Below are 13,880 nucleotides of genomic sequence, written 5' to 3'. Positions count from 1 at the left end.
GTCTCTATTCTATGTTAAGGCATTGAATGTTTGCCTTATATGTGTAATGCGGAACAATGGCTTCAAACTACAGGAAAGGAGATTCCACCTGAACATTAGGAAAAACTTCCTCACTGTGCGAGTTGTTCGGCAGTGGAACTCTCTGCCTTGGAGTGTGGTGGAGGCTCCTTCTTTGGAGGCTTTTAAGCAGAAGCTGGATGGCCATCTGTCAGGGGTGCTTTGAATGAGATTTTCCTGCTTCTTGCGGGAGGTTGGACTGGATGGCCCACGAGGTCTCTTCTAACTCTACAATTCTGTGATTCTATGATTCAATTATTCTACTGCCTTCCCTACGCCTTCCTTCAGCATGAGCAAAAGTTCAGTAAGGATTGCTGTGCACCTAGCACATTGCTTTGATTTGTTTAGATGTTGTCTGTTTGTGTTATTTTGTAGATTGTTTTTGGAAATTTTAAAACCAAAAGCCAGGTTAGTACTGTTTTAAGCAATAGATGCAGGTATGAAATGCTAAAGCTGAATTGCATTGGTTGAAAGAGTGGGCAAGTGAGAGGGAGGAAATGCCCTTTAGTGCATGTAGACAAGGTTGACTGAACCCTATTATAAGGTAATTAATCCACCGAAAGCAATCCTGTGTCTTCTCAAGAATATGCAAAACGTTCACTGTGAGATACACAAATTAGTCTCACTATACTCCATATCACATAAACCACATGCATAGATTTCTTTGCTGCTTAAAGAGACCTCTATCCACGATGGTTGGGTGGGTTTTATAGAGGCTCTTACATTTGTCTCTACAAGCATTTTATTGTTTTGGAGGGTTTTTTCCCCAAGGTCAAATACAATCAGGATTTGTAGAGCAACTAGAATGTCTCCCCCTCCTTTTTCCTCCCCCATTTCTGAATGAATTTGAAGTGCTTATTTTTGTTCAACTTCCAGAATTGTTGTACTCTGTGTATTCGGCCATAAGACGGACAAATCTGTTAAGTATAAGAGGGTTACATTTGTAGTAATCAAAGAAGATCGTGGACTCCGGGTGGATTAAGCAGCAGGAGGTTTCAGATGAGCCAGGAAATCACAAAGCACGCTGGAAGAGGAATTCGCCAAGCATTTTAGATTCATTCAGGGCATTACATAGCAACAGTTTCCATAACCATCAGCATTTTCAAAGCGGCAATGTCATTATCCAGCCACAATAACATTCTGAAATCAGAGAGAACATTAACAATGTAGAGAGAATAATAAGCAACCTTTCCTCCCTAAGAGAGGAATCCACCCTTTCCCGTCTCAGAGCACTTTTCAAAATGAGGCTTTCATATCAGGGCGTGCTTCCTCTTGTTGAAATATAGTAGAATTCACTGTAATACATTCGGAAAAAGATAAACTTGTACGGTTATGAGACCATTGGATAAAGAGTGATTTTAAATTAGAAGCTGGGTTCTGACGCCTTACTTATTCACAAAGTCTTCACCTACTAGTTTTTTCCCCCAGTAAAGATTTTCCCCTGACATTTAGTCGTGTCCAACTCTGCGGATTGGTGCTCATCTCCATTTCTAAGCCAAAAAGCCGGTGTTGTCCATAGACAACTCCAAGGTCATGTGGCCGGCATGACTGCATGGAGCTCCATTACCTTCCCACTGGAGCCATACCTATTGATCTACTCACATTTTTTTTTTCGAACTAGAGAATACAAAATACAAGTCAAATATACATGTAGTATAGATTACATCACCTCCTAGACTCTAACTGAATAATGTAATTTTATGTGTATAGACAAGGCATGGGCAAACTTCGGCCCTCCAGGTGTTTTGGACTTCAACTCCCACAATTCTTAACAGCCTGTTAGGAATTGTGGGAGTTAAAGTCCAAAACACCTGGAGGACTAAAGTTTGCCCATGTCTGCTAGACCCTTCCTTCCTTTTTCCTTCTGATGACTGTGACCATCCAGACACCATGATTTCAGAATCATGTCTTTTCTCCACCCCAAACTTTTTGTTGGAAATCTGATGAAGAATTCTGAAATCCTCTAAAGCTTGCACATTTTTTTGTCTTTTTTGCTTTGCCTAATAAAGCTATTACACTAATGGGTTTTTCCATTATTTTATATATGACTGGCCTTTACATTTTATGCATTTTATGTGTTATTGATCCAGTTTGCATTCCCAGTCTGTTTGGAGTCTTTTGATGTTTTCTTAGCATCAAAACAGTGGAGAAACTAACACACTGAATTCAAGAAGCAGAAAGCATTAGCTGCACAGGCCATGGCTGAAATCCAAGTTTTTAAATTAAACCTTGCCAGAGCTTGGAATAATTACTTTGTTGGGTTGCAACAAAAGGATATTTTTGGTGGATTTTATTGCCTGGAGGAATTTTGGGAGCTGAAATCCAAAAGGATTCATCCAAACTGAGCAGTCCAGGAGCTGTATTTTGACTACCAGTCACAAATGCCAATTTTGAATGTGTCTTTTGCCTGTGTACATGAAGGAGGCTTTTTAAGCATTCAGTCCCATGTTGCTCCCTAATACAATATCCAGCCTTAGGTCTAGAGCACTCTTTTTCGACTTTTTACCTTAAGGAACCCTTGAAATTTCTTTTGGGTCTCAATGAAACTCTGTATAATATTTATTTTCTCTACTGCTCAAGATTTTTTTTCAGTCCTGATCTCTTGCCGAACACCTAGCAACCTCTTGTGGACCTCTAAGGTTTCACAGGACTGTGGTTGAGAAACCCTACTCTAGAGGTTTCCAGTTTGAACTTGAGGCCCTGTTATAAACTAGAGTAAGCCAAAGACCTTTTGCTCTCTAAGCTAATTGGAGGCACCTTTCCCTGTTCTATGCACAAAAGCAGACTAACATGGGTGGCATAGGGAAAATTGCATTGCACATACAAAAAATGTCCTTCCTGATCTGCTGTGTGAGGCAGGTATGGTATTCTGTCTTATTGGTGTGCTGTTCTTGAATGGCAAACTCATGAGTATCCTTCTAGATTGTTGTTTCATGTGAATGAGTTCTATTTCTGTCATCACCAATGCATGAGATAATAGTTACTGTAGCCTCTGTGATAGGTAAACCTGCTATCTCGATGCTGTTTTGTATTTATCCAAGTATAAGGAAATTATGTACATTGAAGGAATTTAAAGGAGTGAGAAATAGTTTTAAAAGCTGAATCAGGACCTATTGACTAACCGAACTTATAAGCATTTCACACCTCTTGTTTCCTGCTACATGAGCAGATAGGTTTCAATTCACCACCCTGCTAAGTGATATAACAAGTCTTTTTCAACAAGTTGGATTGTTATTGTTGAAGAGCCAAAGAGAGCCATGGCAGCCTGTGCAAATGAAATTAGAATAGCTCTATCATTTTTCTGCTCCTCAGTTTGGTTTTCATTTGAGCAGAACAATTTTCACATTCCCAGCTTCTAGATGAATCATGAGAGTGATGCAGTATTTATAACATTTCCCTGTCTGCTGTGGAGAATTTAATCCTGCTTTAGAGGTTTATTCCTAAAAGAATGAGTTGCACTACTTTTCTTATGCCTCAAAATATTCATGTTGAAAACACATAACAGACCACATTACTGAACACCATTTGCATATTCATTTTAGGAATATTTTCTTTAATGTTAATCTTAACACCACAATAATTGGATGCATTTGTTTGCATCTTAACTACCTTTTCATGGACAAAATTCCTTTCTCCAAATGAACCTTATCTGCCCCTTCCTTTGGACATCCCACCACCACTGCTAAAGGCTGGGAGACTCTGGAAATGATACTGTTAGCAATAGTGAAACACTTCTTGAAGGATTGCACCCGCACACTTAAATCTTTAGAAGAGTGATGGGAAATTTGTGTTGCTGGATTGTAACTTTCATCATCCCCCACCACTAGATGTGCTGACTATGGCTGATGGGAGTTCAGTCTAACAACTTATGAATAGCCACAAAATACCTTGCATTATAACTTATTGCAGTTAATGAGGGCTCAAAAATTATTCTGTGCTCTAAGGGGGAAAGTTATCATGACAGTTCTCCAGCTGTGCACAATGATATATCAGAATCATAGAGCTGAAATAGACTACAAGGTCCATCTAATCCAGTGGTTCTCAACTTGTCAGTCACCAGGTGTTTTGGCCTACAACTCCCAGAATTCCCAGCCAGTTTATCAGATGGATGCTAGGTAAACTGTTAGGATTTCTGGGAGCTGAAAGCCAAAACATCTGGGGACCCACAGGTTGAGAACCACTGATCTAATCCAACCCTCAACCATACAGGAACATACAATCAAAGCACCACTGAGAGATGGCCATCCAGCTTTTATTTAAAAATCTACAGAGAGGAAGATTCCTCCACACTCGAGGCAGTCATGAGTCTGGGTGAGCTCCCGACTGTCAGCCCTAGCTTCCACTAACCTAGCAGTTCAAAAGCATGCAATTTCAGTAAATAAATAGGTACCACCTTGGCGGGAAGGTAAAAGGGCACTCCATGCAAATATGCAGGCATGCTAGCAATATGATCTGAGGTATCTACAGACAACAGTCTCCTTGGCATGGAAAATGGATCAAGAGCACCTCCCCATTGCTGGAGTTGAGCATCGCCTCCAGACGCCAGAAATGAAAAAGGAGAAGACCTTTACCTTTGTGTATTGTGTAAAAGGCATTGAATGTTTGCTTATATGGGTATTCTGTAGTCCACTCTGAGTCCCTCCGGGGAGATAAAGCAGAATATAAATAAAGTGGATTATTATAATTATTATATTCCATTGTCAAACCACTCTTGCCAGCAGGAGGTTCTTTCTAATGTTTAAGTGGAATTTCTTTTCCTGCAATTTGAATCCATTGCTCTGTGTCTCAGTCTCTAGAGAAGAAGAAAACAATCTCACTACCTCCTCCATATGACAGATTTAAACATGGCTACCATGTCACCTCTTAATCTTCTTTACTCCAAGCTAAATAAACCCAGCTCCCGCAGCCCGTCCCCATAGGTCTTGACTTCCAAACATCTGATCATTTTGGTTGACCTTCTCTGGACAACTTCCAGCTTGTCCATATTCTTCTTGAATTGCAAGAACTGGTCACAGCGTTATTCCAGGTGAGGTCTGACCAAAGGAGAATAGAGTAGGACTATGACTTCCCTCGATCTAGACATTATACCCCTATAGATATGGCCTAAAATCGCATTGGCTTGCTTAGCAGACATTGTTCAAAAGCCACCACACTGTTGATTCATGTCTGCTGTATATTGTCCGCAGTCTTAGAATATGTGACTACTTGAGGCTAAGAATAAATGAGCTGTAGAAATTGGCTTTACAAAATGGCACATGGATCCTGGGGCTTTTATGTCCAATATGACTCTGAATGTTTGTATAGTGTTTGTGCAGTTTTTTGGACTATACAATACCTCGACATAGTGGGTGGCATGCCATGTTTATTTTACTTACAGTTCTTCAATATTTCTATTTCTCTAGCACACCCAGTTATAATTATGCTCCAAACCCAGACAAGCACTGGATAATGAGGTATACTGGCCCCATGAAACCTATTCACATGGAATTCACCAATATGCTGCAGCAGAAGCGCCTTCAGACACTCATGTCTGTGGATGATTCTATGGAGGCGGTAAGATTTATTTTGCCATCCTCTGAGTTTAATATGTACAGTACATCCTACATCTGAGAATCACTTTGAACTTTCCTAAGCTAAACCCCAATTCTTGTCATTCAAGGACCTCAGCTTTTCCATTTCGTTTACACGGTTGCATTCCCCCCCCCCCCCCCGGTGGAGCAGTAGCATTGTTCTATACAATTTTTAAATTAGTAAAATTCCCCAAATGTCTATTTTATTTGCACATGACACATACAAGGAAAATTGCATAGAAAGCAAATTATGTGCTCTCAGCCATGCTTTGAGAGTTATCAACTATGCCACACTTTTTTCATTGTGTTCTGGGTGACCCTGTTAGGAAATAAAAATCGGTTGAATAGGGAGGTAGGTTAAGAAGAAGCAATTGAAGGTACACCATCAATTCAGCATCAGATCAAATCATATATTTAGTTATCTTGTATAATGCTCCGCTGAATGGCAGTTAGCTTGAGCTGACGTCTGTGGTATTAGAGCAAAGCCAAAGAACCTCACAGAACTAATTGTGCCTCTGTGCAGTGTTGACGTTCATCTCTCTTGCCACCTTCTGTGAAAATTGATGGGCTTGTATTCAGGTCTGTAGAACTGCCAGTCAGATATGGAGGCAAAACAATTTGTTGCTGCTTATCCGATCTTATTGCATTTTTTTCTGTGATTAAGTATACTGCAGGCATCCTAAGAAGCCAAGGGTAAGATTATGAAGGTCCTTCATCTTCTTGCTAGTTATTGTGATTATTACTATTACTGCTGATTGGTGGTTTATTCTCTCTAGGAAGATATACTGTAATCCCGCTCATGTGATATGGCATTCACTGAGAAAGATTTGCCACCAGCCTAAATCAATGGCTTGCTTTTGTTTTAACCCTAAGTCAGTTAATTGGAATGTATATATATGCATATTATAAGTTTTAAAATCGAGCCAGTCAGTCAGTCAAAGTTACCTTTCCAAGTGCATTCCAAAAATAATTACTTCTTGACCTGTTTTTCTTAATCTAACAAAGATCTAACTTTGTGATCATATGTCTCAGTTTGCACTATTTATTTCATATAGTCAGGTGTTATTTTAAGGAAAGTGGCATAAATGCTTTGGAGGACTATATTTTACTCAAGATGTGCTAGTACAGGCACTGAAATCAGTGACTGAAAAACTTTCTCTCTTTTTTTTTGGTCTATTTCTTCTTGAATCCCATACCTAACAGGATCACTATGTTGTATTCTGAGATGTGTAGTCCTCAACAGTGAACTCTGACGAAGATTACTGACACCTAATTCCTTAATAAATAATAATAACAACAACAACAACAACAACAACAACAACATTAGTTTTGTATTCCACCTCCATCTCCCCAAAGGGACTCAGGGCGGCTTACATGGGGACAAGCCTGATCAAAATAGTTAAAATATAACACATTAAAATTCATAAAACAACCAAAATATAAAACAGTATAAAACAACCATCAAGCAAACCACCAATGGCCTGAGTAGTAAACAGATTCTGAGCTCGGGCGGGCGGGCGGGCTGGTGCAAATCAGTTGCAGGACAGGGTTGATGCATAAAGTGCAGAAGCCGGATTAGGAACCGAGGGCAATATGAAGTAGAGCACTATATCTCTGGTTAGGGATAGATAATATTATCTGTGTCAGACCTATGCCACCACAGCTCACTTTTTTGGTAATCAGAATAGTTGCATAGAAACAGTACTTAAACACTTCTTATTGTTCCCTATTTCTTTCCTTTTAAAAGAGAAAATGCAAGGGCAAAAAGTTGAGATCTTAAAGGACAGAAGATGCAGGATGTCATGAATCAATGAACAAAATTATGATACAATATCATTTGCTATCCCAAATGTTATGCTACATTTTTGTTTTGATGAATTTTTAACTATGAATTTTTTAGAATTGTTTGTGTTTCCTTCTTTTTTAATGGTTGCATCTTTGTGTGTTTTAAATTGTATAGTAATGCTTTTATGTCAAGCCACTTTGAGTCCCCTTTGAAGAGATAAAGCAGGGTATAAATAAATATAATAATAATAATAATAATAATAATAATAATAATAATAATAATAATAATTTGTTGTTGTTTTTCAGATTTACAACACATTGGTGGAAACAGGTGAACTGGATAATACGTATGTTATATATACAGCAGACCATGGATATCATATTGGTCAATTTGGATTGGTGAAAGGAAAATCCATGCCATACGAATTTGACATCCGAGTCCCATTCTATATAAGGGGTCCAAATGTGGAGGCTGGATCCTTGTAAGTTCATAGTGTTTCCAAGTCAGTTTGTGGAATCTCTTTCTTGGTTATCCATGGTCCTCCATAGGTCACCCTTGTTTAGCATCTTTCTTTTTTTCCACAGTTCTACTTAGAGTCCAGCAAGACAAGAAATATAACAGAATCCCATTGAGAGTATACTGTTATTAAGATCTCCTGCTTCTCTCTTGGCTTCTCCCCTGCTTTCTTTTTACTCCTGTTCTGTAGAGTAGACTTTGCACTCTCTCCTAACCTAAGCACCTTTCCCCCTTTTCTTTCAAATTACGGTGTAATGTTGATCTTACATGTTACATGGTTTCAACCCAGAAAAAGGCCTCTTTAGTGATATCCATTTCAGGATTCTTCTCTGCTGCCAGATTTAGTAATTTTAGGTGAACACCGCAGGATTTTTTACCCCATTCAATAGGATGGACATTTTTGTCTCTAGAGCTACATTTTCTTGCAGAATTAGACCTATAATTTTGACATGCTGGAGCAACTCACCTCAACAGTACTAAAAAATTACCCAAGCTTTCAACTACATTTGTTTGTGTCCTTGGTTAATCTTCCCTCAACCCACCAGGGCTCCTGAAGTGATGCACAATGAATAAAAAAATCTGAAAATATTAAATACCTAAATATATTCAACCAAAAACACATCCAGACTTGTCTTATAAAATAGTTCTAAAGCCATATAGTTAAAAACCATTTGAAAAACGAACAGGGCAGATGTGTCTAATTTAGGAACCAAATGCCTACTGAGATTATATAGTCTTCATTGCCCACCACAAACCCAGAAAGGAAGAAGCTGACTTGGCCTCCCACAGCCATGTTAATGCTATAAAGAAAGGCTTTTCACACATATAAACCAACAGATCCTTTTTGGGATGCATTACAAGGCATCTGGGTGGGTAAAAAAAAATCATACTAGGGAAGGATTGCTTTGCTTTGAGCAATTGCTTTATAATGACTTCTACATTTTTCTCAAAATTTCCAAAGTACATTATCTTCATTAGCTATCTGGATGAGCCAGATTGCACTTTCCAGTACATTTAAACTTTTCAGTGACACAATTGTTAATGATGGGTAACTCCACAAGTTATCTTCAGTAGTCTTTAATAATAATAACAAGCAATAACCTACTGGGCGAATAGAGTAAAGTAAAAACAACTAGTTCCTTTAAAACTTTCCAAGCACAGGTTAAACATTTTCATACTTTGAGGAGAATGATAACAAAGTGACAGGGGGTCGGACTGGATTACTGTTGTGGTCTTTTCCAACTCTATGAGTGTATGAGACGCAGTGAAATCAGAAGGCCTTAAGTTGGTCATGATTAGCTGAAGTTCATGCTACTTCAGTAGATTTTTGTGTAGTCTGGATCCAAACATATATAAACAGGAACTGTTTTCCAGAAGGACTTCAAAAAATCTGGGATACAATCGTAGGTTCTCAGACCATTACATTGCAACAGGCTTTCTTCTATGAAGTGAGAGGAGAAATGAATGCAGAAACCTGGTCTCTTCTCAACCCCAGCAGGGATGGATAGCTGTCTGTTTTTTGACTGTTTCAATTTGATATATTCAGTCGTAAATTCTGTCCATCTCATTTCATGAGAATATTTTTAATGACATGAAAATTCAGATTTTACCTGTATTTTCACTCTAAATAGACCTTTTTATGAGCATTTCCTGCCAAATTCATTTTAAGAACTGTCACAAAATTTGGAGATGTAGGCAGTCTAAAAGATAACTTCTGTTGTCATCCAGGAAGTATGAACAATGGTATGTTTGCTTAAAAATGGAAACCAAAAAGGTCTACCCATATATCTAGTTTCAATTTAGATGTCTATATCAAAGCATTAAGCAGCCTACATACTGAATGGCCTGCATTGGCAGAGGTGTGGTGGTGATGGTGGGAAATCAAAACAGTGCAATTGTGAAAAAACTGTCTAGTTACTTTCTTTTGTTTAGCTATAAAGACTAGGCTGAGATTTCAAAGTAAAATATTCTATAATGTTCACTGTCTTAGTAGATCAGAGATTAATTAAATGTTTAAACTGATTATATTTGTACCCTGCCTTGAGCTCTCGTGATGAAAGGTAGAATATAAATATTTTAGTAATTTTTTAAAACATGCTGTTAAGATAAATGAATTCATTTTTTCTATATGCTACAGTTACCAAAAGAGAAAGACACTGCATAAAACGTCTCCTTGGTTTCTTCTTTGAAATTAAAAGTGACAAGCGGTTTCTCAGTGACATACAAGAACACAGAGTGTGTGCATTAATTAAATAGTAGCTTTGATCAAGTAAGAAATTATGTAAATATACTTTGTAAGTAATTATTTTAATAGTAAATATTTGCACTGCAGCAATTATTTAGTACACAGTGCCACCATATGCAAACTTGAATGTATACCAGCATTCATATATTAGCATAATTAGTACTTGCTCTTTCCCAGCCCTTAGGTCCCTTCTTCTTTTAAAACAAATAAGGCAACATAAACAACAGACATATTAAGAAATCTAAATAACCTGTTTGAAAGCATTGCCAACAATTAAAGAAGGGGGAAAGCAAAACAAATTTGCCTTCGTTTTAAAAAAAAATAGTGTAACAGTTAGGAAGCCAGCATAGTTTAGTAGTTTGAGCATTGGACTAGAGACCAGGGTTCAAATCCTTGATCAGCTCTGAAGCCCATTGGATGATCTTGAGGAGGTCACCAAAAGGCAAGCCCACTTGGAAAAATCTTTCCAAGCAAACCACATGATAGTGTATTGTGTTTTAACCTGTGCATTTTGTGCTAATGTATTTGTATTGTTACTTTTGCAACATTGTGAGCCGCCCCGGGTCCCCACGGGGAGATGTTGGTGGGGTATAAATAAAGTTGTTATTATTATTATTATTATTATTATTATTATTATTATTATTATTATTATATAGTGTCATCTTAGTGATGCCATAAATCTGAAACAAGTTCAAAGAACACAACAACAAAGTTTAAAAACTAGCAGAACCTATACTTTTAATAGGAATTGCTTAAAGGATAAAGTGGTGGAATATGGAAATCAGAAAAGAAGAGGAGGTACTAGATTCAAGAGAATTTACAATCTCCAAGTATTTAATAAAACATTTGCCCAAGCCATTTCAAAAGGATTTCCTGTATCGTGGGCAATCTAAGCATGGAGTCTGCTTACTCTTGTTTCTTTAAGCTTTGCTCATGAGTAAACCGATCCAGTGCTCAGATTACTCAACAAAGACATTCTTTTCCAATTGATGTGGGACAATTTTTTTTTATAATCCCAGGCACATTGGAAATACAGATTCTCTCTTGACACTGATATTCAGAGACCATGAGAAGTGATTTGTGATGGCAAAGCCCCATAACTCTTTGCTTGACTTTGAATATACTTAGGATAACCCAAGATGTAACTTCCTGTTTAATTTCAAAATATTTTTTGTAAGGCACCATTTACCACGGGTATAGGTAAATTAATCCAGGGTAAAACACTCTAGAACTGCCCTGATGCAACCTGGGAGTGTCCCCAAGTACTTTGGGCATCCAAACGGCTAGCTGGTTCAATGACTCATTGGACCGATAACATATTCCTGATCACATTGCTGGGCACCCTGGTGTGACCTCACCAGGAACAACGGTTGCCAGGGAGCTGTTTATGGTTGGCGACGCAGTAGTTTGCCTGTTATGTGTGGAAAGAAGATTGGGCCAGATCCAGCTTTTCACACCACCATAACTCCAGAATTACTATACAATTAAAACTATTTAAAAACTCATTAAAAGACCAAATGCAAAAAAAGGAAAACCACGGCTCCAAAAACATATAATTAATAGACCATTGCAGTGATTCCTAAAATCCTGTTAGAGAGAGAGAAAATCACTTGCTGGTGGAAGTCAAGGAAGAAGGGAACAATCATTAAGTGCTGAAACTTAGGAGCATCAACTAAGAAGGGATTCTTGGATTGTAATAATATATAGTATTGTATATTATGCAGTAATACATTGGAGATATATATCAATATGAACGGGGAGGAAAACTGAAGGGAGGCACAATCTATCTCCCATCCCTGAGAAAGATGCACAGGCTGGTGGGTGGGAGATGCTGACCTTCTATCTTAAAGGGCCTCGTATTCCTTAAGGACTGATTTTACTTGAGGGCTAAGTAAACCAGCCAGTGCCCCATCCCATTGTATTCCAAAATAATGTGTGCTCTTGCTTTCCTTTCTTCTTTATTTGCTTCCCAAACCCATCTCTTCAGTTATTCCCAGCTATTCTTCTGCTGGGTCCTGCTGCCTAGCAACACAAAGTCATGTGATAACATTTCCCCCAAATCCAATGCTGTCTTAGCATATCTACTTGAAGAAAAGCCACAAATGCTTAACAGATTCTAGCATTCTAAAATTAATTACCCCATTAATGCATAGGATTAACTTTGGTGTTAGTCAGGAAACCTACCGAGTTAAGCCATGTGGAAAGGAAAATCTAACAAGTTAGCACCTTGACATATTATGCGCTAGTTGTATCAATGGCTAGGGCTTCCCATAAGCTTCTAGTTGGCCACTGTAGGAACAGGATGATCAGGGGCGGCTCAAGCTATACGCAAACTACGCAATTGCTGAAGGCGCAATTGCGTAGTGGGTGCAATTGAGGTGCAGTTGAGGCGCCTCCACTTCAGCACAGAGAGAGAGCGCATACGCGATTAGCCCACCTCCAAGCCGGTAGAGTGCAGCCAGTGCATGAAGGCAACGCGAAGAGCAGGAGTAGGCTGCTCAGGAAGAGGAGGAGGCTGCTCAGGAGGAGGAGGAAGTGGGGGCGAGGAGGAGTGGCTCCCTTCTGCCCGGGCACTGGCAGCCCCTGCCATCTCCTCCGCCGGGTTTCGGGGCCCCGGAGGCTGAGGCCGGCACTGGGCTCCCGGGCCATGCGGCCTTGCCCAAGAGGAAGAGGAGGAGAGGGGGACATGAGGCTCCCCAATGGCATCTTCCTCATATTGCTGCTGGGCTGCCTCTGCAACCTCTTCTCACTCTCCTTCTTGCTCTCCCTTCGGGGGCCACAAAGGTAAGAACAAGCGAGAGGAAAGAAAAGGAGAGAGGCGGGAGGAGATGCAGGAGGAGGGAAGGGGCCTTTCACACTGTGCCTCAGGCCTCGGGGACCCCAACATGAAGGTGAGTGCACCTCCATGTCGGGACATCCTAGTTCATGAAGAGGAGGAGGCAGCGGTAGCAGCAGAGACACGGCCCGACCCAGACCAGGCCCATCCAGTTCTCCCCCCCTCCTCCTCCCTCCCCGGCTTCGGCCTCGCTGCTCCTCCTCCTCCATCCTTCCAAGGGCACCCTTTTCCTCCCCCCTCCCTCCTCCTGGCCCACCCCCTCCTTCTCTCCCCACCCCAGACCGAGACACCAGGATTCCTTCCTCCCGAAGGCATTTCCTCCCCCTCCCTCCTCCTGGCTCACCCCCTCCTTCTCTCCCCACCCCAGACCGAGTCACCGGGCTTCCTTCTGAGGGCTCCCTTTTCCTCCCCCCTCCCTCCTCCTAGCCCCACCCAAACTGAGTCACCGGGCTTCTTTCCTTCCTCCCGGGGGCACCCTTTTCCTCCCCCCTCCCTCCTCCTGGCCCACCCCCTCCTTCTCTCCCCACCCCAGACTGAGTCACCGGGATTTCTTCCTTCCTTCCGAGGGCACCCTTTTCCTCCCCCCTCCCTCCTCCTGGCCCAACCCCTTCTTCTCTCCCCACAAAGCAGAATCACCCACAATATCTGCCTTGATCTGGGTTATCTGAGTCCACACTTCTATATAATCCAGTTCAAAGCAGATAATGTGGATTATCTGCCTTGATTTTCTGCGTTATATGGCTGCGCGGAAGGACCTCAGTGCTCTTCCACACAGCCATATAACCCAGAATATCAAGGCAGAATAACCCCCAATATCTGCTTTGAACTGGGTTAACTGAGTCCACACTGCCCTATATCCCAGTTCAATGT

General features: G+C 40.4%; 1 protein-coding gene across 3 annotated transcripts in view; it reads left to right on the top strand.

The window, feature by feature from the left end:
• Positions 1-13,880, top strand: part of sulf2 (sulfatase 2) — a 364,375-nt gene that overhangs the window by 302,161 nt on the left and 48,334 nt on the right. For all 3 annotated transcript variants that reach the window (XM_008110106.3, XM_008110107.3, XM_003220618.4), the window contains 2 exons: positions 5,460-5,610; positions 7,719-7,894. In XM_008110106.3, coding sequence (XP_008108313.2) covers positions 5,460-5,610; positions 7,719-7,894 — 327 coding nt within the window. The remainder of the gene's footprint in view (positions 1-5,459; positions 5,611-7,718; positions 7,895-13,880) is intronic.

This window comes from Anolis carolinensis, chromosome 4 (assembly GCF_035594765.1).
Source record: "Anolis carolinensis isolate JA03-04 chromosome 4, rAnoCar3.1.pri, whole genome shotgun sequence".
Lineage (NCBI taxonomy): Eukaryota > Metazoa > Chordata > Lepidosauria > Squamata > Dactyloidae > Anolis > Anolis carolinensis.
Note: the sequence above shows the minus strand (reverse complement) of the source record. Positions and strands in the feature narration are given on the sequence as shown.